General features: G+C 35.8%; 1 protein-coding gene across 1 annotated transcript in view; it reads left to right on the plus strand.

Annotated features, from left to right (window-relative positions):
* Positions 1–26113, plus strand: part of Epha6 (EPH receptor A6) — a 900945-nt gene that overhangs the window by 69024 nt on the left and 805808 nt on the right. Inside the window, exon 2 of the mRNA XM_028760223.1 lies at positions 2357–2421. Within this exon, the coding sequence (XP_028616056.1) occupies positions 2357–2421 (65 nt within the window). The remainder of the gene's footprint in view (positions 1–2356; positions 2422–26113) is intronic.

Here is a 26113-nt window from a genome sequence, read left to right on the forward strand (position 1 = left end):
CACATGCAGCAAAATGCTGGATCCTGCTTGTATGTCCAATCTATTAGCTTATGTATTTTTATTGAGTAACTGAGTATATTGATAGTGAAAGATATTAAAGACAGATGATTGTTAGTTCCTGATATATTTGTTGTTGTAGGTGGCATTACGTGTATATGATTCACTCCTTTTGGTTTTGTTGTGAGATCATTAATTTCTTGTTTCTTTTTTTCCTTGATGTAGGTACCCTCTTTGTGTTGGAAGTTTTCTAGTAGAATCTTCTGTAGGGCTGGATTGGTAGGTAGATATTGTTTAAATTTGGTTTTGTCATGGACTATTTTGGTTTCTCCATTTATGATGATAGAGAGTTCTTCTGCAAAGTATAGTTGCCTGGGCTGGCATTTGTGTTCTCTTAGGGTATGCATGGCTTCTATACAGCTTTTTTTTTTTTTTTTTTTTTTTTTGGATTTAGAGTCTCTGTTGAGAAGGCTAGTGTAATTCTGATAGGTCTGCCTTTATATGTTACTTAGGCCTTTTCCCTTACAGCTTTTAATATTCTTTCTTTGTTCTGTGCATTTGATATTTTGTTTATTATGTGACAGGGAGGATTTCTGTTTTGATCCAATATACTTGGTGTTCTGTAGGCTTTTTGTACATTTGTGCCCATCTCTTTCTTTAGGTTTGGTAAGTTTTCTTCTATGATTTTGTTGAAGATGTTTTGTAGTCCTTTGAGCTGGTAATTTTTGCTCTCTTCTAATCCTATTATTCTTAGGTTTGGTCTTTTCATTGTGTCCTGAATGATATTTTGGGTTAGGACTTTTTAAATATTTTGTATTTTCTTTGACCATTGTGACAATATCTTCTAAGTTATCTTCTATGCCTCAGATTCTCTCTTCTATCTCTTATATTCTATTGGTGATGCTTGCATCTGTATCTCCTGACCTCTTTACTAAGTTTTCCATTTCCAGGGTTGCCTCTATTTGTGATTTCTTTGTTTCTCCTTCCATTTTTAGCTCTTGGACCACACTGTTCAGTTCCTTCACCTGTTTAATTGTGTTTTCCTATATTTCTTAAGGGATTTTATTTGTTTCCTCTTTAAGGGCTTCTACTTGTTTACCTGTGTTTTTCTGTATTTCTTTTGTGCATTATTTATATCCCCCTAAAGGACTATAGTTTGTCATAGGATTTTAGGGCAGTATTATGGTTTTCAGGTGTGTTGGGGGTATCCAGGGCTTGCTATGGTGGGAGAACTGGTGTCTTATGGTTCCAAAGTATATTGGTTTCTGTTGCTTATGGTCTTGTGCTTGCCTCTTGCCACATGTTTATCTCTGGTGTTAACTGACGTAGGTATCTCTGTCTGGAGCCTATCTCCTATGTCCCTGGGTTGCTACAAGTCTCCTGAGAGACCTGTGGCCCTGGCCATAGCAGGTATCCTGGGAGGCCCTTAGACTCTGGGGTCTTCAAAGGGGCATTCACACTGATAATCTGTTGCCCTGGCTACAGTACATCTCCTGGAATGCCTTTAGACTATGGAATCTGTTGACCTGGATGCAGCAGATCTACTGGGAGGCCTTTAGACTGTGAAGTCATCATAGGGACATACAAGCTGATGATCAGCCCGAGTGGAAGGCACAGGAAGGAAAAGAGATGCAGTTCAAGCAATGGGGAGGGGTTATGAGTCAGCTGGGCTTCTTGGGTGTCCCATCTGATGTAGTTATTTGGAAGGGTTCCTTACCTGTTGCCATGGGTACAACAGATCTACTGGCATTTAGGACTTCTGGGGTATCCCAAGAAACAGACACACTGATGATCTGCCAAGGGAAAAGATATGGGCAGGAAGGGAAGATTCATAGATTTAAATTTTGTTCTTTTCTTCAGCTAGAAATTAGTATACTAGCTAATGCTTAAGTATTCCATGCTTTGGAAGCTATGATTCATCCAAAAAGATCCATCTTCATTTTTTGCTGATGTTTACATGAAAATTTCATAGCAAGAACAAAGCACAGGGACCTGTTAGTAGTTTTTATTTTAATAGACTATGCATGAAATTTAGAAAACAAAAAATGTGGGTTATTTAATTACATTGAAAAATCTGTTATATTAAATATGACCTTGTAATTGTTATTTGACTATCAGTGTCATTTGATATTATTAAACCGAACAGATGTGCAGAAGCTTTGCATTAATTTTAATCATTTTATATTTTTTATCTTTAAGTATTACAATAGGAACTATAAATAATGTCAAAGTAACCACGCTCTTAAAGCTACTGTGATGAAGAAATAGTAGGCTCATTTGATATTAAGGTTGTACCTAATGTTGATGTATGTTTCCATCTGTAAAGATACTTATGTGAGATTTATCTGTTTAATTCTAGTTGTGTTGCTTGATACAACCACAGTGATGGGAGAACTAGGATGGAAAACATATCCATTAAATGGGGTAAGTTGGAATTCCATAAAAATTTTCAAGTTACCATCTATCTTGGGTTTGTAAGATCTTCTATGAAAGGCAAAGGAAATTGTGCATTTTTGCATATCACTTTAGTCCCATAGAAAGGATCAAAGTCCAACTGAAGTGATAATGATTGTGAACACTATATAAATAATCTTGTTTTCTTTTAAGTTAATAATTTTTTGTGGAGATTTTTACTCTTATTCTTTGTCTACCAAACAAAAATTCAGCAATTAATACAAGTAAATATTCTCAACAATTTAATTATTTTTCCTGCAAATGTTCTCATTCTTCAGTTCTTTACTTATGTGTTTTACTTTGCTTCCTTCATTATAACTTCAAATATAAATTTGATAAAAAAATACATTTCCATGTATTTATGTTTTAGAATTTAGAATCTTTCATTGCAATGTATGTTTTACAGCAAATGTTATTTATTCAACAAATGCTCTGGAAACAAAAAAAAATTCATTTGGAGTAGAATCTCTTCAATTTTTGTTGACTAATTCTGTCATTTGTTTCATAAGCAATCTAAAATTACAAAGCTAAAATTTTTATATTTTTCTGATAGAATTGTCACCAAAATTTCTGAGAAAATGTAATTTTAAGTATCATAATTTGATCTATACTATTTTATACGAATAAAGTTCTTTAATAAATGTCATTATTTCAGGCTAGGTTTCTTTTTATTTTAGGTTTCTTAATACTCATCAAAATTTCTAGAATTCACCACATATGCTGATAATTATATCATGTATTACTTCCATAAAATTCTAATTTATATTTGAAATTGCAAAAGCTATTGTACTAATGTTTTCAAAATTATCTAAAACTTAATTTGCAAGAAAGGCAGTGGTAGAATTCAGTTAAATCTAAAATCCTGAGATTCAGAGGAAGCAACTGTTTCTCTCTCAATTATAACGTCTAAATGCAACATATGTAAGAAAATATTCACCAGTCTAATCTGTCAGATCAAAAGGACCTAGATGATGGGCACAGTAATTGATGACTAGAAAAGCAACCATCTGAGCTCATCCTGCACTGTGAATTCACCCTTCCAGTTTTGTACTTTGTGCGGTACCCCACTTACATAAGAGAGTGTTGTTTTACTCATTCTATTCATTCAAATATTAATTAGTCTCAGAAACATCCTCAGACTCATTGGCAGAAATGTTTCCTCAGTTTTCTAGGTGTTTCTCATTCCAGTCAAACTGACTCTAATTTAACCAAGTCAGTTAGAAGAATTATGGACATTGCTCTCATATCTAAATATCGGCAGCAGATGAGCCTAGTACCTAATGCTGTTTAGAAGGTATTTCTAGTTAGTAATTATCACTAAAGTGGAGAAATTACCATAATGTCTATTACTTACATATCACAGATTTCTAGCGTAATTGCTTACCACACTAAGAGCCAGAAATTGAATGTATTGCAAGAAAACATCAAATAACTATTAATAGATTTGTTTATGTAATGTGAGACCTTCAGTAGTCTAAAAACTTATCAAAAGTCCTAGACCTTAGTATTTAATTTTGAATCATGTTATAATGCATCATAGTCTTTTAAAATATATATACATTTGTTTGAAATCAGAAAGTAAGAACTATAATGATAACTTCTCTAAAAATGAATGTTAAGTTTCATTGCTTTCAATGTTGCTATTTAAATAAGTCTTCTTCCAAGAAACTCTACTACATATGTAGTCGTGTTCTAAATGTCCACTATGTTAAATTCATTTCTGATATTTCACATTTCAAATAACTACATTCAGTTTAATGTATGGATACATTAATTACACAAATATATTTTCTTAATTTTAGTGTTTCAGTGATATTTTTATTGAACTTTAGTGAGTGTGCATGTGTGTGTGTGTGTGGTATGTATGTACATTTCGGCTAACATATGGACAATAAAGAACAAGATACAGTTATTGTCATCTCACTCCATTTTGTGGATTCCAAGGATGAAACTGAGTCCCTAGGCTTGGCAATGAACAGCTTTACTAGTTGAGCCATCTCATTGGCCTTCATGTGATATTTTATAGCTATGAGAAGTTTACTATCCATACAGGCAAAGAGAAGAAAGCATTAATAGTATACATATCTTTAGATTATTATGGGGATAAAAATTTCATGGATGTAACAAACAAAAATATTATTATAATTATCATTGAGATAACTCTAGATATTTTGAATGAGTGAACACAATCTTGTACAAATTGGTTGTTTTCTTTATCTGAAATTACCTTTCAAATATATGTAATTTTTCTTCTAGCCCTACAAAAATATTTTATCATTACAATGCTATTTTAAACAATTAACTGTAAGTAAAAAGGAGTATTCTGGTAAATCTAAGTGAGATAAAAATTCATGTGTATATCCCTCCACTGAACAAGAACTATTTGAAAATAGTTTGATGAGTACAAGAGACTCTGGTTCTATTTGTCATGAAGTTGTATGTGTGTACTGGTTCTTGTCATCTCAAATTTCATACTAGCTATGGTTTTTAAATTGTGAGTGGTCAATTTAGCATTATTTGCTATATAACACATATTTAAAATCAATATATACATATATGCATACATATGAATATTTGTGTGTATTAAAGCTAAATTAGACATGAGGTTCTGCTATGATAATAGTGTCTATGATAATAATAGATAAACTTGATGGATTGCAGTTACCTACAACATAATTCTGGAAGTCAATTGTTCCATTTGTTATATCCTAAAAGCAATTTTTGTAGGAAAGATTTAGGGAAAATTGAGATATTTATAAGGGAAGAACTGGAAAAATATTATGTTTGTTTTTCCATTTGTTTGATGACTTTCTTTATTGAAATATCTCTTATATTATTCTTTTATATACACTCCTCCTTTTGTTTTTCCCTTCCCCAGACCTAGATTTTCTTCTTATTTTTTATTGGATGTTTTATTTATTTACATTTCAAATGTTATCTCCTTTCCCAGTTTCCCTTCCACAAACCCCTATCCCATCCCCCTCCCGCTGCTTCTATTGAGGATGCTACCCCATCCACCCACCTACCCCATCTCATCTCCTACACATTCCCCTACGCTGGGACACTGAGCTTCCACAGGACCAAGGGCCTCCCCTTCTTTGCTGCCAGAGAAGGCTATCCTCTGCTACATATGCAGCTGGAGCCATGGTTCCCTCCAAGTGTACTCTTCGGTTGGTGGTTTAATCCCTGGGAGCTCTGGGGGAGGAGGGGTCTGGTTGGTTGATAATGTTGTTTTTCCTATGGGGTTGCAAACCCCTTCAGTTTCTTCAGTACTTCCCCTAGCTCTTCCATTGGGATCCCCATGCTTAGTCCAATCATTGGCTGTGAGCCTCTACCTCAGTATTAGTCAGGCTCTGGCAGACCCTCTCTGGAGACAGTTACATCAGGCTCCTGTCAGCAAGTGCTTTTTGACATCTCCAATAGCGTCTGGATTTGCTGTCTGCATATGGGATGAATCCCTAGGTAGAATGGTCTGTAAGATGGCCTTTCCTTCAGTCTCTGCTCCACTCTTTGTCTCTATATTTCCTTTACAGAGGAACAATTTCCGAGTTAAAATTTTGGAGATGAGTGTGTGGCCCTATCCCTCAACCAAGGACCATGACTAACCTCTGGATATGGTCTCTACAGGTTCTCCCTCCTCTTTGTTGGGTATTTCAGCTAATGCCATCCTTGCTGGGTCCTGGAAGCCTCTTTTAGTGACATGAAAAAGCACTCTACAGAGGAAAGCCTTCAGCAGTGTGACAACTGAGCCTTTGAGCTTTTGAGGACCATGACAAACATCTAAGCTTCTCTCTTATTTTTTGAGAACTGGAAATACCAAATTTGAAACCCATCTTTAATCTTTTGATCACTGCTCTCAAGAGCTTGTTCTACTAAAATATATACCGACTCCAGCTGAGCTATCATTGCCTAAATATCCCTATGTTGTCTCTGTGGTCAAGGAAAAAGCAGGACAGCAATATTAGGTAGATAGATCTCCTCGGACCATTCCAAAAGGTGATGTTTAAGGTAGTTGTTTTCTAAATGTTTCTTTTGTATATATTTCAAAGGATTCTGACATATGAATTTTTTCCTTCTTATGAATTTTAAAGCTTTTTCGTAAGATCAATGATCACAGATTACTTTAATTTTATTTAAATGAAAATACCTTTATTAGTTTTTTTACATTTATCTACTTTTCGTGTGTGTGTGTGTGTGTGTGTGTGTGTGTGTGCGTGTGCCAAAATATATCACAGTGCTTGTGCAGAGGTCCAAGGTTAATTTACAGAAATCTGTTCTCTTTGTCTACCATATGAACTAGTGAACAAACTTAAATTACCAGGCTTGTCTGTATGGATTTACCCAGCTCCGTTAACTTTTACTGACTATTTTTAATGTACTATTTTAGATACTTTATATCTTTCTTGGACAAAGTCGCCAAAAAAATAAACTTAAGGTTATTTTCAGCTCACCATTCATAGGTACAGACCAATATGTCAGAGAAACCATGGAGAGAAACTTGACAAATTTGTCCTATTGCATCCATGGGCAGGAAAAGAGAAAGATACAAGCTAGTAGTATTCATTCTTGATTGGACCCTGTTAGTCACTCCGGGACCATGGTCACAATGACAATAGTGATTTCCATCTCAGTTAAACCAATCTAATAGGTCATTCTTTGCCAAGCCCAGATGTTATCTCCTATGTGACTCTAGATCCATTCACTTTGACAATCAGTATTAACAAGAACCACCTCCGCTCAGCTTGACACTCAGCCATAGAACTAGTGAGCTCTAACTTTTCATTCATTATCCCAAAGTCTTATGTTCATCATAATGCAAAATTCATTAGGTCCAATTTCTAAAAATTCCAACAGGCTTTCCCTTTTTAATATTTTCTACAAAGTTTAAAATTCTACATCTTCTGAGACTAAAGACGGTCTCTTTATAGGGTACTCAGAAAAGAAAATAGTTCTAAGTAAAAATGGTCCTGAGAAAACATTTCCATTCTAAAAGGGAGCAATGTGGCATTGCATGCAGCTGCTGCTCAATATCCAGTATCTAGAGCTCGAGGGCTCCTGATGAAATCATCTGGCCTCTAAATGGCTTTAGTATAACTGCCTTCCTAGCTCTTTTACTTGAAGCATACATAAGGTCTCTTTAATACTAGATCTACACAGTGCCTTCAGTGAACATTCATGGGTCTAGTATATACAAGTTATGGCAGCTCTGCTACAACTTAGGACTCATCATTGTAGATTCATACAAAGCCTTCTACAGCCTTCTTCCAGGGACTTTGAGTCTGCTGAACATGGATTGAGTCAATGACACTAAAACCTTCAAGCCATACTTCATGTAAATCATTGTCTTGCATCTCACAAGCTTACAAAACTAGTATTTTGTGAGTGATGCTACCAAGTCCTGCTGCCATCAAACATGGTAGACCATTACTTTCAACCTCCACTTCACTAAGTTCCTCAGGACATAGACAGACTGATTTTTTGCCCTGAGAGGACATGATCAGTACCTGATAGTCCTTATTCTCCTCTGAAGCATCATAATACAGATTTCTGTCTTACAGCTTTTTCTAGGCATCCTAATCTCACCTCCTATTAGAATATCTAATTAATCTCCAGATCTCCAGCTACAGCTTTCTAGACTTTTTGTAGCCCAGAGTTACAGACTTTTCCATATTCTTAACATGAATGAGTTCGAAAGGCCACTCACAAGGTCAGGTTTATCGCAGAAAGAGCACAACTCTTGGTTATTAATTTTCTGTATTGGTTATGTTGTATGTTTTTGGAACAGTATGTATTCCATACACAACATAAGGTAAGATAGGTCTATTTTGGTTCTCAGTTGAAGGATATAGTCCAGCATGATAGAGAAGTCATGTAGCTGTTAAAGGGAAGCTACCCAATAGTTTAAATAGAAATTGTGAGAAATAATAAGAAAAGACCATAAGAAAGCACGGGATTGAGAAAGTCGGTGCCTCTAAAAGTAACACTGGGTGCTAAACTTCCACGTTCTTCAAGGCTCCAGGGACTGACCTATGTAAGGCAGAGATGAAATAAGAAAAAAATTTCACTGAGAATACAAGAAAACTTTATCATTCCTCTGTGCTTCACCCCCAAGGAAGGCTCTATTACTCCCATATCAGAGTATTGGTCTTTGACATATTCCTGCCCTTGTCAACAGCACACTTGTACTCTGGACATAATTCATCACACCAAACCTCTTGATCAAGTACGAGGTCATTATGAGTAAATTCCCTAATGATATATATATATATATATATATATATAATATTGCAGTTAATGTATACAAATATGGCAATTTTAAGAAGCTGACTTTACCTTAGACTGTCAAACTGTAAATTCATGTTGTAAGCATAATAGTAATTTGTTGGAATAATAGAAGTAATTATAGCAATGGTAAGTGAAGAAATGCAGCTACTTTGAGGCAGACCAGCAGAAAGAAAAAAGCTCGGACACTAAAATTTCCTTTAGGAAAACACAGGGCCATGAATTTAGCCAAACTGCTGGCTTTCTTTCATCTACTCTTGTAGTGAGTTAGGAAAATGACCTTCCTGCATACAGGCAGCATGGGAAAACACATGAATGAATTTTCATAGTGTATTAGAGGGCATGAAATGCAAATATTTAATAGATAATACAACTACAATCCCTGTAACTTTTCTCCCCACCCTCTCATAACACTCGTTCTAAATAGCATCTGAACAACAACAAAAAGAATTTGATTGTTATATTATTTATATTTTCATTAGCTGAAAGAACATCTATTAAACAAGGTAAATTTAATTTTGAACTAAGGACAAGAAGTAATGGAAATTTAGAAAATCAGATGTGAAATGTTTACTATCTGTGAATAAGTGACTGCTTTCATATTCTTGGAGCACTTAAAAGTCAGTATGAATTGAATTTAATTTTTTCAGTGGCTCTGCTATTTTTAAAATAGGGACTTAATAATGTCTCCTTGTATTCATTTCTGTTTTGGAAAGAAATTAGCATATTTAAACCAAGTCGTTGACTGCATGATATCATGTTTGTTTCTTTTTTAGCATTAATACTTCTCAGTTTTGATATATGAACTTCTGGTTTTATTTTAAAAATTAATTATTTTGTTGTATGGCTCACTTAAGACGCTGGATTGTTGTTGGTGGTGGTCGTTTGTTTGTTTCAGTAACTTAAAATCTATTTTAACCGGAATTATTTAAATACATAAACATGATTTCATTTATACAGCTCTCTACATCTAAATCTCATAAAAGGTCACATTAATACTTTAGGAAATTAATTGTAAAGCCTGACAAGAGAGGTAACACATTATAGGAGGTATTTTTAATACAATTAATTAGTTACTATCTATAATCAACTCACCCTTCTACTCCACAGGCAAGTAAGCATATCCTGCAGACTCTTATTTCCTTGAAGACTTTCAACCAGTATTCTTCCACAGTTTCATCACTCCACAGGTTCATTTAACTCCTTGTTATTTGTCTCATGATTCACATGGTATATTTACGAGCTTTGAGCCTCTCTCCAGCTACTTCCCTCAGTCAATCAAGTAGTGCTTTGATGGGTGTCTTATCACAAACATGTCTCTGTCTTACTGAGTTTTTTCTCCTCTTATTAACCTGCATCATCTGTGGATATGTAGGGTGGCCATTACCTGCCACTCTTCATTCATCAACTGACACTTTCTGAGTTTTAGTTAGCTCCAGTTTCCAGCTTTTCTGAAATAGTCATCATTTCCTGGGGCTTGCTTACTTTTGTCTCTGACTATCACAACTTGGTTCTCTGGTCTGTAATTAAAGACAGTAAAGATTCATACTCTTTTCTGCAAAACTGATACCACTAAAGATTAATCAAGGAAACATTATTTCAGGAATGTGTCAATGCATTTGATTCAAACTGTTTATATGTGTGGTGAACTATTGGTGTAATTCAGCAATTGGTATAAGAATCTGGATGTTTTGTATGTATGTAGAATTAAATAAGACAATGAGTATTGTATGGCAGAGTGCAAGAGAGCAAGAAAAGTCATTTTAACAGAGACATAGACACATACCTGACAATAGTTTAATAATATACTTGTTGAAGATTATATTTTGCAAATCTAATTAAAGATGGAAAAGTCTAGTATTAACGGTACAGAAATCTTCTATGGAGAAAGAGACAAAACTGTAGTAACCTTTAAGTGTGTTCTTTTTCAGGATATTTTAAGTACAGGTAGCAAGGTTTAAATATTCGCTTCTAATTTTGTGTTTTATCTAGTCTGATTCATATTCTTATGATCAATTTTCTCATAAAAATCAAGTTCAGAAATGGAAAAAATATTTACCTATGAAATACAAGAACTGTAAAAAAAAGTTGGAAATTTTTAAACAAAATGAATGAAGACATATTATACTTTCAGAGAATTAATGACTGGTTTAAAGTGATTGATGTGATGAATCCCATATGGGAAATATTAATCCCAGTAGGTTATTAATCCTGTACAATGGTACAGAGATAATAAACATCAGAAAATATGGATCTTTAATGGCTTATAGATTTAGTGCGGTTTTAGAAAACAATGCACTACGTTCTTTAAAGTATAGGTCAGCATTAAATGTTGAAAGAAATTTTTAAATAATATGCACCCCATGAAATTAGTATTTTGAGATAATTTAACATAGTAAGCAAAGTAGGTTCTTAAAATTATTTATTTTCTTTTCATTCAGCAAAGCAAAACTTGATGACTAATAAATGTAATGCTTTAATTACTTTTCATCACCCCATAATTAAAAAGCACAAATGTGGAAATAAAATTAAAGAAGCTTTTCAAGTATATACATAAACAAATTCTGCATATATATATATATACATATATATATGTGTGTGTATATATGTATATATATATATATATACATATATACATGTATATACACATATACACCACACACATACAAGAATTTCCTCTGACTGTTTCTACATAATGAGCATAATATCTTGGAAAAGTCATATTAATTTTTACTTTTTTATTTTAGCTGTCAAATTTAAGTGATGAATTTAGTTAAACTTCTTACATTAAATGTAAATATAATCATCATGCTTCAGTTACTTTTATGTATTTTATTGATACATTATACTAATTAAATGATTATAATAATTAAAGCATCACTGGATTATTTCTGGTGTGCCAGAATAATTGTTAATTATGCCAATAGTCCTACGATCAGTTATAAAATAACTACAATAAGATTAGAATGATTGTATTCCCCAAATATCACAGCATTTTAGAAAAACAATACTATATTATGAAAATATGTTTTAGTCTTATTATAATCAACATCTTTATGATTTTAGAACTGTATTTAGTTGGTATTTTCTGTTAAGATCTCTCCAAGTGCCTTTATATTGATATCAAAAAAATTTATATGTAAGTAGTGGTTGTTTTCAGATACCAGTTCTATGTTCTATGTGGTTATATATCTTGGCTAGACTTTTCTAATGATTAAAAATACCTGAGAGGAAGGAAAATGAAAAGTTTTATTTTGGTCCAGTTTAATAAGTTCTTTTCATGGTCACCTGACTTATTGCTTTTGAATTTATGGGAAGATAGAAATTTCATGGCAGAGGGCCGTGGGGAAGGAGAGCTGTTCTCCTTCAGATATGCAGGAATAAGAAAATGGTAGAGTGGATGACAAAAAGGCATGCTCCAATGAATCACCTGTTTCAATGAGCTCTAACTTCTAATGACTCATTCATGTGTAACTTTATAAGTGGATTAATCCATTGGTGAAGTTAGTGTGCACTTGCATCTTAAGTTCCTCAATTCAAGAGTACTTGTGAGGATGTTTTATATCCAATGTATGACAATTAGTATTTTTACTTAGTGTCTTACTTTACCAAGTAGACCTGTTAGGTATTAGAACCTTATGATATTATATAAAACCAGAACAATATCTCTACTTTGCTTCAGAATAAAGAATTTCAATTCAGAAGCACAAAAGACGCTAACTCATTATAAAATTGTCTTTACACATCTTAATCCTAGGCAACCCCTTCTACTCAAGCACTTACTCTCTATATAAACATACACACAAATTGTACTCAGTGTTATACATTTTTCTGTCATTTTGTCTTCGTGTGTTAAGGTAAATATGTTATTTTATCCTGATCTGATATTAGCAAAAACAAATAGGAACTCTAATGAAGCTACAAATATAGACACAACAGCATAGAAGAGAGAGAAAATCACTTAAAATGTAGTTCAGTTGAGCTTTTCTTTCAAGATACTGGAATACCTACCCCTGCTCATTTCTTAGTTACATTTGCTTGGAATACAACTTTGAATGCTGAGTCTAGATTATGTCTTGACATGGAGAAGCAGGGTATGTATACACACCTAACCTAGACCATTTATAGCTTTTGAGAAAGGACAAAGGCAGTTTTCTCTAAGAGCATAATCCCAGGTAAGGTGACCACATATCAGTGGATGATGACATATCCACATGGATTCACAAACTGGCCTGAATGGGTTTGATTAAAGAGGACACAGAGTTGTATGAGTAAGGAAGAGTGGTGGATAAGACAGGAATTAGGGGAGAGATTAAATAGGATTAAAAGTGCTGTGTGAAAATCTAATACCTAATATGAATATGTCAGTATCCTCTTCTTGTACATGTATTTAATAGCCTCCTGTGGGCCCAATACTCTTTATACAATTCTGATGAAGACTAATGACTTCTATTTTTTCTCAAATGCCTTTCAGTGTTTATAGTTATCTCTGAATGTACAGATATGTTATGGGTTATTTAATAGATATATTCACAATAAATGCTGGTGGATCATTTTCCCCTTGACCCTAAAAGTTGAGTATGAGATGATTCACTATCCTTGTGATGAACTATGCTTATACGGTCCTTTAGTGGGCATAAATGTTCTCAAGGTAGAATACTTTCTTCCTGAACATATAATTTTAGAGTCCTAATACATTAATAATTATAACCTTAAAAGAAGAAATGTTGATGTTGTATTATTTGGATTTTAACATATTAATAGCGCTAAAGTTAATCTACATTATAGTAAATTTTGCTAAGTATAGAAAAATGTCTATTGAAATTAATAAACACATTTGAAATTGAGTTATTATATGAAAGACTATTTGGGAGTGAAAGGCCACTTTTACAAACTGCATTAGTTAGCTTTATATTACTATACAAACTTGTGTAAGAAAATTCAAAAAATACAGAAAAGATTTATTTTCCTCACAATTCTGAAAGTTCCAGTCCATGATTCCACGGCTATTCTCTCTCCCTCTCTATCCCCACTTCTGTATTCCTTCCAATCCATCCATCCATCCATCCATCCATCCATCCATCCATCCATCCTTCCTTCCTTCTCTACTTCCTCCTTCCCCAACTCTCTCTCTGTATTGGTTCTTTGTGATACTAATATGAGCATCAAAATTATTTTATAGGAGAATCTATATTATAGGAAAAACTATTCTATAGGAGAATCAAACTATTTTATATTCACTTCCTAAAAGTCCCATTTCTTTTCAGTACTACAGGATGCAAACCAAGTTTCCAAAATACAGAGGCCTTTGAGAGAGATACTCAAAATTACTCTCACACTTTCCTTCATCCTTCAACCCAACTATCCCTTTTCTCATTTACAACGTCAGTGTTACCACTCAAAATAGAAAGGATTCCTGTATTCTCATTGTACTCTATTCATGAAACCCATAAATAACATAAGCATTATGAATGATCAATGAATATTTGTATATATACATAAGAAATATAATTTATGTATATCTCAATTACTTATGATGAGTGAAGTATAACTATCCAGGAATTACCATAATCTACCTAGATTCCTTGAGTTAATATGTCAAATTACAGATACTTGCCTTAAAGCAAAAGGAATTGTCTCAGGGTTCTACAGGCCCAGTCTCTGAAATTGCAATATGTCTAAAACCAATCTTCCACTCAAGACTGTAAAAAGTTCTTGCTTGTAACTTTCAGTCTTTTGGTTCTGAGTAATACTCCCTATTGACAGACACCACTGGATTTTTTCCAAGATTCGTCACATGGTCATTTTCCTTCTGGCTGTGTCTCTTTCTTTATAAGGCAGTGATAGGACTTAGTGACAGGACTCAGCTCATACGCTAACTTGGTAGGACATTAATTTATCTATACTGATATAGTCTGCTTTTCAAAATAAGGCTGTATTTACAGATATTATATGGACATGAAGTTTTCTGGGACACTGAATCCTTTTATGTGTCAACATGTCAATCTTCTCAGAAACATGTTTATAAATTACATTCATGTTTTATGACAGTAATCTATTAAGGAGGGATATAAGTTGTTCAATATGGGATTGATGATATTTTTTCAGTATCTGTCTCTTCAAGGTTAATGGCTGATATGACAAGTAAACCTTCACAAAGGAGTATTTGGAAAGCTGCAGAGAGTTAACCATAGTAACGTTGTATGGAAATATGACATACTTATGTGCTTATGAATTTGTAAGATAGTGTTTTGCTATCTTCCATCCTTCAATTTTTCATCATAAGCAGTAGACCTCCTATCATAAACGATTCAACTTTCATGAAATCTGTAGTAACACAATAAAATAGAACACAAAAATAATGGGAGGAAGAGGGATTTTAGATATTTTCACATTTACTTTTAAGCTGATGGAACAATCTTTTCTCACAATTTAGATATATGCTTCATGTGTTTTCATACAGTTCATAAATAGTTTATGAATTTATGAAAAGTCTAATGGCTTCCCTTCAAAACATAGTGACCTTGCAGGTGTTTTACTGTGATGTTTACACTAATCTCTTCTAATATGATGGTAAAATAAAATCAGTTATTTTTTCAAACTGGCTTCTTATGAGAATAATGTGGACCCTTTACTAATTACTTGGGTACAATAAGTGTAAACAAAATATTCAGTTTTGCTACTGATTTAATAACCCATTTATATTTTACTTGTAATTGAGATAATTATTTCTCTCATATGCCTCGACATAAGCAGAAAATGACAAGATGTAATTTCTCTTAGCTGTGGTTAATATTTTGAAGTCATTAGTCTAATGAAAAGGAAGCTTCTAATTTAATGGGATTACTATGGAAATGAGAGTAGTCTGGGCTGCAAAATATTACTGAAGGTAGAAATTGCATATGAAATTTGGTAGAAAATGTAAAAATACTACCTCCTTACTTTAAGAAAAATATATGATTGTCATTCTTTTATGCCCATTATTTTATTTTAGTTATTTATCTGATGTCATTTTAATTTTTTATATAATGCCTAAAACTATAAGAATGTATCAAAAGTATTCTGATGGTGTTTTTCTTTTTTCTTTTTTTTAAATCATTTATTTTTTCTCAAAACGTGATTCATTCACACAGGGGTTACAAACACAGAACGGCAGGATGTGGGGAAGGGAATGACACTGGAGTGTGGGTGTTCAGGGGGAATACAGATATCTTCAGGAGCGGAACCAGGTATCGGCTGGGTGAAGGTTCAGGGGACAAGTCATTATGACTCTGCCTATGACTCGCTTGACCTTATCTAACTTGGTATTGTCTGCCTAGGCTACCAATTTACAAGGTCTATGACTACTCGGGCTTGTAAATTTCCACAAAAGCTGCCTGTTTACATTAGCTTATAGCCATCTGTTTCAATGTTTTTCCACTGAGACACAAGAATTGGTGTTAGTATACATGTATGACAGGCTTATTGCTGATTTTAGGCCTATGGTTGATTTTAAGCCTTCAGTGTGTAAGCAGGGCTGCCCCTGATATCTCCTCCCTTCTCTAAATATAGAAGGGCTGTGGCTATTCTAATCTTTTGAAGGTGGGGATAGAGGCCTGACCTCCAGTATTTGAAGGATACCTTGTAATGGCTCCAGTCCCCTGCCGTTGTCCAGTGAGGCATGAGGGCCATACCCATCCCAATGTCTTTTTCCTGGAGAGGGGATACTTTTGACATCAACCCCTATGCAGTCAGGCTTGTCCCTCACAAAACCCAGAGAGATATTTTTATCTTTTCTTTATATTCCCTTGCAGTGCTTAGCCTCTCAGCCTAAGCAAGAATTCAGATTGCCTGTCAGATCGGATTCTTGGTGGCCCCTCTCTGCTTGGTCTAGGGGCAGAAGTACCCCCTTTTAGGTAGGGTGGAGATGGGTTTTGGAAACACCTTGTATAAAGTAACAACCTCATCTTGAGTCTCATGGTCCTCCATAGCTAACTTATGATAATGTATCTGAACAGGTTTTGCTACCAAATTATTTATCTGTTGTATCACAGAGTTAGTCTGCCTATTTGAGGCCCAGGGACCAGCAGAGATAAGTAAAAAGAAACCAAATAATGGTCCCAAGATGGGAGGAAATAGGTTTGACAACCTTGGAGAGGCTAAAAACCAATTCTTGTACCAGCATTCATCTGTCTCTTTCTCTCTCTGATTTTTCTCAGGGCCTTCACTGACCTATTTCATGCTCTCTTTAACCCTCCTTATCTTGTCTATGTAAAGGCAACATTCTTCTTAAGGGACATACACAATCAAGAGCTGTACCCAGCCTTTTCTATTGTGATAGAATAAATTGAGTCCCATAAGGATCTTTGCGATTTTAGGAGATCTCTTCAGACAGTGAAACAAGGGATTTCTTCAGATTAGTGATGTCAATCTCTAGCTGTTTGATGTTATTGTCAGTGGCCCTTCAAAGGTCTGAGTAAGTATAATTTTGGAGGCCAGCTTCTGGTTTAGAACTTCTAACAGCAGACATTACGGGTGATTCATTTTTACCTGGAAAGGAAAAAGAAGGGGATTCTCAGGGGGATTTCTCTTCCCTGTTTGTAAATTGTTATTCATATTATTTATGGTTGGGCCTAGCGTTGTGGGGGTATCTATTTAATTCATTAATCTTTTTGGTAGCCGGTTAGCTGTGCCTTCTGTGGTATCAAACAGGCATATCAATCCTCGGCCCCGTAAGGGAACTGGGTCTGGGCCATTCCCTTTAAGGGTAAGAGGGTTCTTCCCCATATGTGTGGCAAAGTTTTTATTGGTCTTGGTGGTGCCAGAGCTTTCAGCTTTAGAGAGTTAAAAGTGAACAAAGCATGATGGAGAGTATTTCAGGGGGACTCCTTCTGAGGGGGTACCATTCCCCCTCTTTTGTTTTTAAAGCCAATTATTCAGAATTCTTGTAAAATTAGGGCAGAAGCCTCAACAGTCACTCCTTCCAGACTCAGAGAGTCATGAAGACCTTGTTTAAAGATATATAAATCTATATTAATAATCTTTTGTCAAACGACTGTTATAGCACCACCGACAAATAATTAGGCTATATAATGTATCCATTAGTAATAGCTTCTTCTACTTTTTGTGAGATTACCACTCTTTTGTCAACTAAATGTTGAGGAAAATTAGGATTTACATCTCTCTTGAGAATGTTGAACAGAGACTTAAATTCTTTCGTGGAGAGCTTAAAATAGGATCTTAGCCCATTAGCAACGCCTAGAAACTTCTGAAAATAATTTAAAATAAGTTCTCTCTCTCTCTCTCTCTCTCTCTCTCTCTCTCTCCCCTTTATCTGTGGGTTTTTTTGGATATTATATGTATTTACTTTTCAATGTTATCTCCTCTCCCATTCTCCCCCAAAACCCCTTATCCCATACCCCCTCCTCCTATATTTTTGAGGGTGTGCTCCAAACATCCTGCCAGTCCCATCTCCCTGCTCTCGTATTCCCAAACAGTAGGGGATCAAAACTTTCGGGGACCAAGGCCCTCCACTTCCACTGAAGTCTGACATAGTCACCCTCAATTACCTATACAGGTAGACACATGAGTCCCTCCCTTTGTGCTCTCTAGCTGGTGGTTTAGACTTTGGGAGCTCTGGTTGGAACTTTTGATACTGCTTCTAGAAAGGACCAAAGCACCCACACGTTGGTCTTCCTTCTTCTTCATGAGTCTTATGTGGTCTATACGTTGTTTCTTAGATATCGTGAGTTTTTGGGCTAATATCCACTTATCAGTGAGTGCATACCATGTATGTTCTTTTGAGATTGGGTCATCTCACTCAAGATGATATTTTCCAGCTCCATCCATTTGCCTGAGAATTTCATGAACTCATTGCTTTTAATAGCTGAGTAGTACTCCATTGTATAAATGTACCACATTTACTGGATCCATTCTTCTGTTGAAGGACATCTGGGTTCTTTCAAACTTCTGGCTATTATAAATAAGGCTGCTATGAACATGGTGGAGCATGTGTCCCTGTTGTATGTTGAAACATCTTTTGTGTATATGCCCAGGAGTGGTATAGCTGGGTCCTCAGGTAACACTATGTTCAATTTTCTGAGATACCGCCAGACTGCTTTCCATAGAGGTTGTACCAGTTTACAATCCCACCAACAATGGAGGAGTGTTCTTCTTTCTCCACATCCTCGCCAACATGTGCTGTCACCTGTGTTTTTGATCTTAGCCATTCTGACTGGTGTGAGGTGGAATCTCAGTGTTGTTTCATTTGCATTTCCCTGATGACTAGTGATGCTGAACACTTCTTTAGGTGCTTCTCAACCATTCAAGCCATACCAGTTGAGAATTCTTTGTTCAGCTCTATGTTCCATTTGTTAATAGGGTTCTTTGATTGTCTAGAGTCTAATTTCTTCAGTTCTTTGTATACCTTGGATATTAGCCCTTTATCAGATGTAGGGTTGTTGAAGATCTTTTCCCAATCTGTTGGTTGCTGCTTTGTCCTATTGAATGTGGCCTTTGCTTTACAAAAGCTTTGCAGTTTTTGAGGTCCCAATTGTCATTCTTGGTCTTAGAGCACAAGCTATTGGTGTTCTGTTCAGGAACTTTTCTCCTGTGCCCATGTGTTCCAGGCTTTTGCCCAGTTTCTCTTCTATTAGTTTCAGTGTAGCTCGTTTTAGGTGGAGGTTCTTGATCCACTTGGAATTGAGCTTTGTACAAGGAGATAAGTATGGATCAATTTACATTCTTCTACATGCTGACCTCCAGTTGGATCAGCACTATTTGTTGAAAATGCTGTCTTTTTTCCACTGGATGGTTTTAGCTCCTTTGTCAAAGACCGAGTGACCATAGGTATGGGGGTTCATTTCTGGGTCTTCTATTCTATTCCATTGATCCTCCCGCTTTTCTCTGTTCCAATAACATGCAGTTTTTATCACTATTGCTTTGTAATACAGCTTGAAGTCAGGAATGGTGATACCCCAAGAAGTTCTTTTATTGCTGAGAGTAGTTTTCACTATCCTGGGCTTTTTGTTATTCCAAATGAATTTTAAGATTGCTCTTTCTATCTCTGTGAAAATTGAGTGGGAATTTTGATGGGGATTGCATTAAATCCGTATATGGCTTTTGGCAAAATAGCCATTTTTACTATATTAATCCTTCCAATCCATGAGCATGGGAGACCTTTCCATCTTCTAAGATCTGCTTCGATTTCTTTCTTCAGGGGCATGAAGTTCTTGTCATACAGGTCTTTTACTTGCTTGGTTAGGTTCACACCAAGGTATTTTATATTATTTGTGACTATTTTGAAGAGTGTCATTTCCATAAATTCTTTCTCAGACAGTTTATCTTTAGAGTAGAGGAAGGCTACTGATTTGCTTGAGTTAATTTTATATCCAGCCACTTTGCTAAAGTTGTTTATCAGGTTTAGGAGTTCTCTGGTAGAAGTTTTGAAGTCATTTAATTATACCATCATATCATCTGTAAATAGTGAGATTTTGACTTCTTCCTTTCCAATTTGTATCTCTTTGACCTCCTTGTGTTGCCTAATTGCTCTGGCTAGGACTTCCAATACTATATTGAATAAGTAGGGGGAGAGTGGGCAGCCTTGCCTAGTCCCTGATTGTAGAGGGATTGCTTCAAATTTCTCTCCATTTAGTTTGATGCTGGCTACTGGTTTGCTGTATATTGCTTTTACTATGTTTAGGTATGGACATTGAATTCCTGATCTTTCCAAGACTTTTATCATGAAGGGGTGTTGAATTTTGTCAAATGCTTTCTCAGCATCTAGTGATATGATCATGTGTTTTTTTTTCCTTTGAGTTTGTTTATATAGTGGGTTATATTGATGGATTTCCGTATATTGAACCAACCCTACATTCCTGGGATAAAGCCTACTTGATCATGATGGATAATTGTTTTGATGTTTTCTTGGATTCAGTTCACTAGAATTTTATTGAGTAATTTTGCATCAATGTTCATAAGGGAGATTGGTCTGAAGTTCTCTTTCTTTGTTGTGTCTTTGTGTGGTTCAGATATGAGGGTAATTGTGGCTTCAAAGAATGAATTTGGTAGTGTAACTTCTGTTTCAATTTTGTGGAATAGTTTGAAGAGAATTGTAATTAGGTCTTCCTTGAAGATCTGATAGAATTCTGCACTAAAACCGGCTGGTCCCGGACTTTTCTTTGTGGGGAGGCTTTTAATGACTGCTTCTATTTCTTTTGGGGTTATGGGACTGTTTAGATGGTTTATCTGTTCCTGATTTAACATTGGTAACTGGTATTTGTCTAGAAAATTGTCCATTTCATCCAAATTTGCCAATTTTGTTGAGTATAGGCTTTTGTAGTAGAATCTGATGATTTTTTTAATTTTCTCGGTTTCTGTTGTTATGTCACCCTTTTCAGTTCTGATTTTATTAATTTGCATACTGACTCTCTGCCCTCTGATTTGTCTAGCTAAGGGTTTATCTATCTTGTTGATTTTCTCAAAGAACCAGCTCCTGGTTTTATTGATTCTTTGTATAGTTCTGTTTGTTTCTATTTGGTTGATTTCAGCCCTGAGTTTGATTATTTCCTACTCCTCTTGGGTGTATTAGCTTCTTTTTGTTCTAGGTATGCTCCCTCCAGTTTCTTTTTGTAGGCACTTAGAGCTATGAATTTTCCTCTTAGCACTGCTTTCATTGTATACCATAGATTTTGGTATGATGTGTCATCATTTTCATTAAATCCTAAGAAGTTTTTTATTTCTTTCTTTATTTCTTCCCTTACCAGATTATCAATGAGTAGGGTATTGTTTAGTTTCCATGTGAATGTGAGCTTTCCATTGTCTTTGTCATTTTTGAAGACCAGCCTTAGACCATGGTGATCTGATAGGATGCAGGGGATTATTTCAATTTTTTTGTATCTGTTGAGGCCTGTCTTGTGCCCAATTATATGGTCTATTTTGGAGAAGGTACCATGAGGTGCTGAGCAAAAGGTATATTCTTTTGATTTAGGGTGAAATGTTCTATAGATATCTGTTAAGTCCATTTGGTTCATAACTTCTGTTAGTTTCACTGTATCTCTATTTAGTTTCTGTTTCCCTGATTTATCCATTGCTGAGAGTGGGGTGTTGAAGTCTCCCACTATTATTGTGTGAGGTGCAATGTGTGCTTTGAGCTTTAGTAAGGTTTCTTTTATGAAAGTTGGTGCTCTTGTATTTGGTGCATAGATATTCAGAATTGAGAGTTCATGTTGGTTGACTTTTCCTTTGACAAGTATGAAATGTCCTTCCTTATCCTTTTTTATAGCTTTAAGTTGAAAGTTGATTTTATTCGATATTAGAATGGCTACTCCAGCTTGTTTCTTAAGGCCATTTGCTTGAAAAATTGTTTTCAACCTTTTACTCTAAGGTAGTGTCTGTCTTTGTCGCTGAGGTGGGTTTCCTGTAAGCAGCAAAAAACTGGGTCCTGTTTGCGTATCCAGTCCATTAGTCTATGCCTTTTTATTGGGGAATTCAGTTCATTGATGTTAAGAGATATTAAGGAGAAGGTATTGTTGCTTCCTTTCATTTTTGCTAATTATGGAGACATTGTTTGTGAGGTTATCTTCTTTTGGGTTTGATGGAAGAGGATTGTTTTCTTGCTCTTTCTAGGGTATGATTGCCCTCCTTGTATTGGGGCTTTCCTGCTATTATCCTTTGTAGTGCCGGATTTGTGGGAAGATACTGTGTAAATTCAGTTTTGCCGTGGAATATCTTGGTTTCTCTGTCTATGGTAATTGAGAGTTATGCTGGGTATAGTAGCCTGAGCTGGCATCTATGTTCTCTTAAGGTCCGTATGATATTTGTTCAGGATCTTCTGGCTTTTATAGTATCTGGTGAGAAGTCAGGTGTAATTCTGATAGGTTTGCCTTTATATGTTACTTGGCCTTTCTCCCTTGCTGCTTTTAAATTTCTTTCTTTGTTTTGTGTATTTTGTGTCTTGATTATTATGTGATGGGAGGTATTTCTTTTTTGATCTAATCTGTTTGGTGTTCTGTAGGCTTCTTGTGTGATTATGGGCATCTCATTCCTTAGGTTAGGGAAGTTTTCTTCTATAATTTTGTTGAAGATATTTATTAGCCCTTTAAGTTGGGAATCTTCACTCTCATCTATACCTATTATCCTTATGTTTGGTCTTCTCATTGCGTCCTGGATTTCCTGGATGTTTTGTGTTAAGAGGTTTTTGCATTTTGCGTTTTCTTTGACAGTTGTGTCAATATTCTCTATGGTATCTTCTGCACCTGAGATTATTTCTTTTATCTCTTGTATTCTGTTGGTGATGCTTGTGTCTATGACTCCTGATTTCTTTCTTAGGTTTTCTATCTCCAGGGTAATCTCCCTTTGTGATTTCTTTATTGTTTCTACTTCCATTTTTATGTCCTGGATGGTTTTGTTCATTTCCTTCATCTTTTTGTTTGTGTTTTCTTATAATTCTTTAAAGGATTTTTGTGTTTCTTTAAGGACTTCATCCTGTTTAATCTGTGCTCTCCTCAATTTTTTTGATAGTGTTATTTATGTCCTTCTTAAAGTCCTCTATCATCATCATTAGAAGTGATTTTAGATCTGGTTCTTGCTTTCCTGGTGATATGGGGAGTTCAGGACTGTCCAATGTGGGAGAACTAGGTTCTGATGATGGCAAGTACCTTGGGTTGCTGGTGCTTGTGTTCTTGCACTTGCCTTTTCCATCTGGATCTCCTTTGTGCTATCTGTCCTGTCTCTGACTGGAGCCTGTCTTTCCTATTATCTAGGTTGTGTCAGAATTGTTTGGGATGGGTTTTGCTGCTGAAGTTAGAGCTGAGGCCCAATATCTGCCAAGTGCTAGGGGCCCATACTGGAAGGAACCCGTGCTCTGGGCCAGGTGTGAATTCCTGGGTCCTAGTGGGTCCTGGTTGCTCCCTGTATGGGGCAAGTATTGCCACCTCCTAGCCTAAGATACTGCTCATGTTAGAGGTCCTGAGAGCCCCACTTCCTCTGGGTTTTGTGAGATTGGGTGCAGAGCTGACTCCCGGGATCTGTCGAGTGCTCGGGCCCAGACCAGATGGAGCCTGTGCTCCGGGCCAGAAGTGAATTCCTGGGTCCCAGTGGGTCCCGGTTACTCCCTGTTTGGGGCAAGTGTTGGTTTTTCCTTACCTGGGATGCTGCCTGAGTTAAAGCTCCTAGGAGGCCCTCTTTCTCTTGGTTTTCTGAGGTTGGGTACAGAGCTGCCACCTGGGACCTGCTCTATATTCAGGAAGTGGTTTTTTTTTATTTTATTACTCATTTTGTTTCTCTGAAGTGACAACTCTTTATAGGAAAAGTATCAATTATTTTTCCTCCTTAATAGGCTTCAGTTGATATTACTACAAACTCAGATAATATTGCCTTGTTGAGTATCCTTTAAAACTGAGAGTTGTTTTTGATTCTTAAGTTAAAAGAAAGAATAACTGAAAGCAGAGGGAAAGGAGTACATTTGTAAATACAGTAAATATGTACATATACGGGGGGTGAGAATTATACAAACAAGACAGCCTTTTAGGGATCAGAGAGCATGGTTGTGACGGCAGGCATAGGAGGCATTGTGGGATTTTGGATGCTCCTTATTATCCACAGAATGCCACTGAATAAGAAGTTTCACATGAAGTGATTTTACCAGAAGAACAGATTCTGGCATGTGCCAGTACGATTAAGCATCCTATTCATCTCTGTCAGTCACGGCCCTTCAAAGACTGAATTCAAAGAATTGCTTTTTATAAGAGGGAGGACAAGAGGAAACATTTGAAAGAACAGGTGATTAATGACATCATTACAGAGTCCTGTGACTATTATGCAAAACCCAAGACATTTGTGCAGAGAATCTGCAAGTAACTTGAAAGTCCATGGATTGCCTCATTCTGAATCATTGATCTAAAATACATGAACGTAAGAGGCCAATGATAAATGTGAAGTGCTGGCTGCATACGAAGTGGTAATCAGAATTGGATTTTATATACCTTTGGCCAGAACTGAAAACAAAGTAATATCCTTTCTCTTGCCTAAGGTATGGTATTTTAGGATTGTAGCCAACAAGCAAGATGTTCATCTTGGCGGAGAACATGACCTTTGGTGAAATGAAACAGTTTTGTTAATTTTTATTAAACATTTCATATGTTTTGATCTAATTCACACCCCATTCAAACCCAGTTCTTCTTCTATCACTTTTACTTCCAACTTTATGTGCTTTCTTCATCTTGCTTTAGAAGCTAAAGGAGATACCATTTAGCAAGAGATTCTGTATCATCAAAAGTAGGCTGGAGTGGGAAAAAAAGGAGGGTGGTGTCTCAAACAGAAGGCTCAAACAACTGGAGCTTTTATGTCACATTGGGTAATGTTTGGGAGTCATTTACACAGTACAGACTTTCAATTCATGTTATATATAGTACATGTAGTTTTTAATACAACTTCATGTATTGCATGTCTCATAAGCATCTTAAATCTGTACTCAAGAGGTATGCATCTTAGATATCTGAAGATATTCTGGAGTCACAGCACCACTGGCTCTGACCAGTAATAATAAGCCTCAACTTGGGGATTTCCAGCCTTCCTCTTTTCCTGTGGGTTGTTGTAGTACACTATTTTGCAGCCTCTGTAAGGCCTTCCAGACCTCACTCCCTATTCTATCCTTCTGCCTTAACCCCCATCTGAGAGTAGTTTCAAAATATTCTGGGAGAGATGAAAATGATGATCCATTTTCTTTTACCTATTTCCTGCTGATTGAGCAGTATAGCTTCTGCCTGTGTGGGACCACAAAACTATCTCTCACTTTAATGCATCAACTGGAAAGGAAGAATGTAACACTTGTGGTAGAAAGTGGCTGAATGAATAAGTCAGCATTACAAAGTTAGTCCAGAATTATATCACAAATGACACAAAAATAGAATTTCTATTATGTAGGCAGGTTTCCTCCCGAGATATTAGCAGTTCTAGGACTCCCAGGTCTTGCAATACAGGTACCCTAGCATTAACGGTTCAAAGGCATGTAAAGCAGGTAAGCCTGGGTTTTGAATACTTATATTAGCAGAATAAGAAAACCATTAGTAAGAAGAGAGTGGTAGACTGATGGGGAAGTGGCCTGGACCTGAAGGATATTCCACTGAAATACAAACATTGGAAACAGAAGAAAGAAAATGGTTGGTAGGCATGTAAGTACTTGCAGAGTGCTAGACCTGTAAGAAGTACAACCTAGCACAAAGCCCATTAAACTTCATAGTCAGCAGGGGTAAAGAAAAATCAGGAAGCCCACATGGTGGGAACAGGGTAAGACTGGGTAAGGGTAGTAACACTGAATATAGAAGGCTCATTTGTTATATTTGACGTTGCTTACAGATCATAGTGAGATGTCATTTTTATTTCACAGGAAAAAAAAATCACC

This window comes from Grammomys surdaster, unplaced genomic scaffold, assembly GCF_004785775.1.
Source record: "Grammomys surdaster isolate TR1022 unplaced genomic scaffold, NIH_TR_1.0 126398, whole genome shotgun sequence".
Taxonomy (NCBI): Eukaryota; Metazoa; Chordata; class Mammalia; order Rodentia; family Muridae; genus Grammomys; species Grammomys surdaster.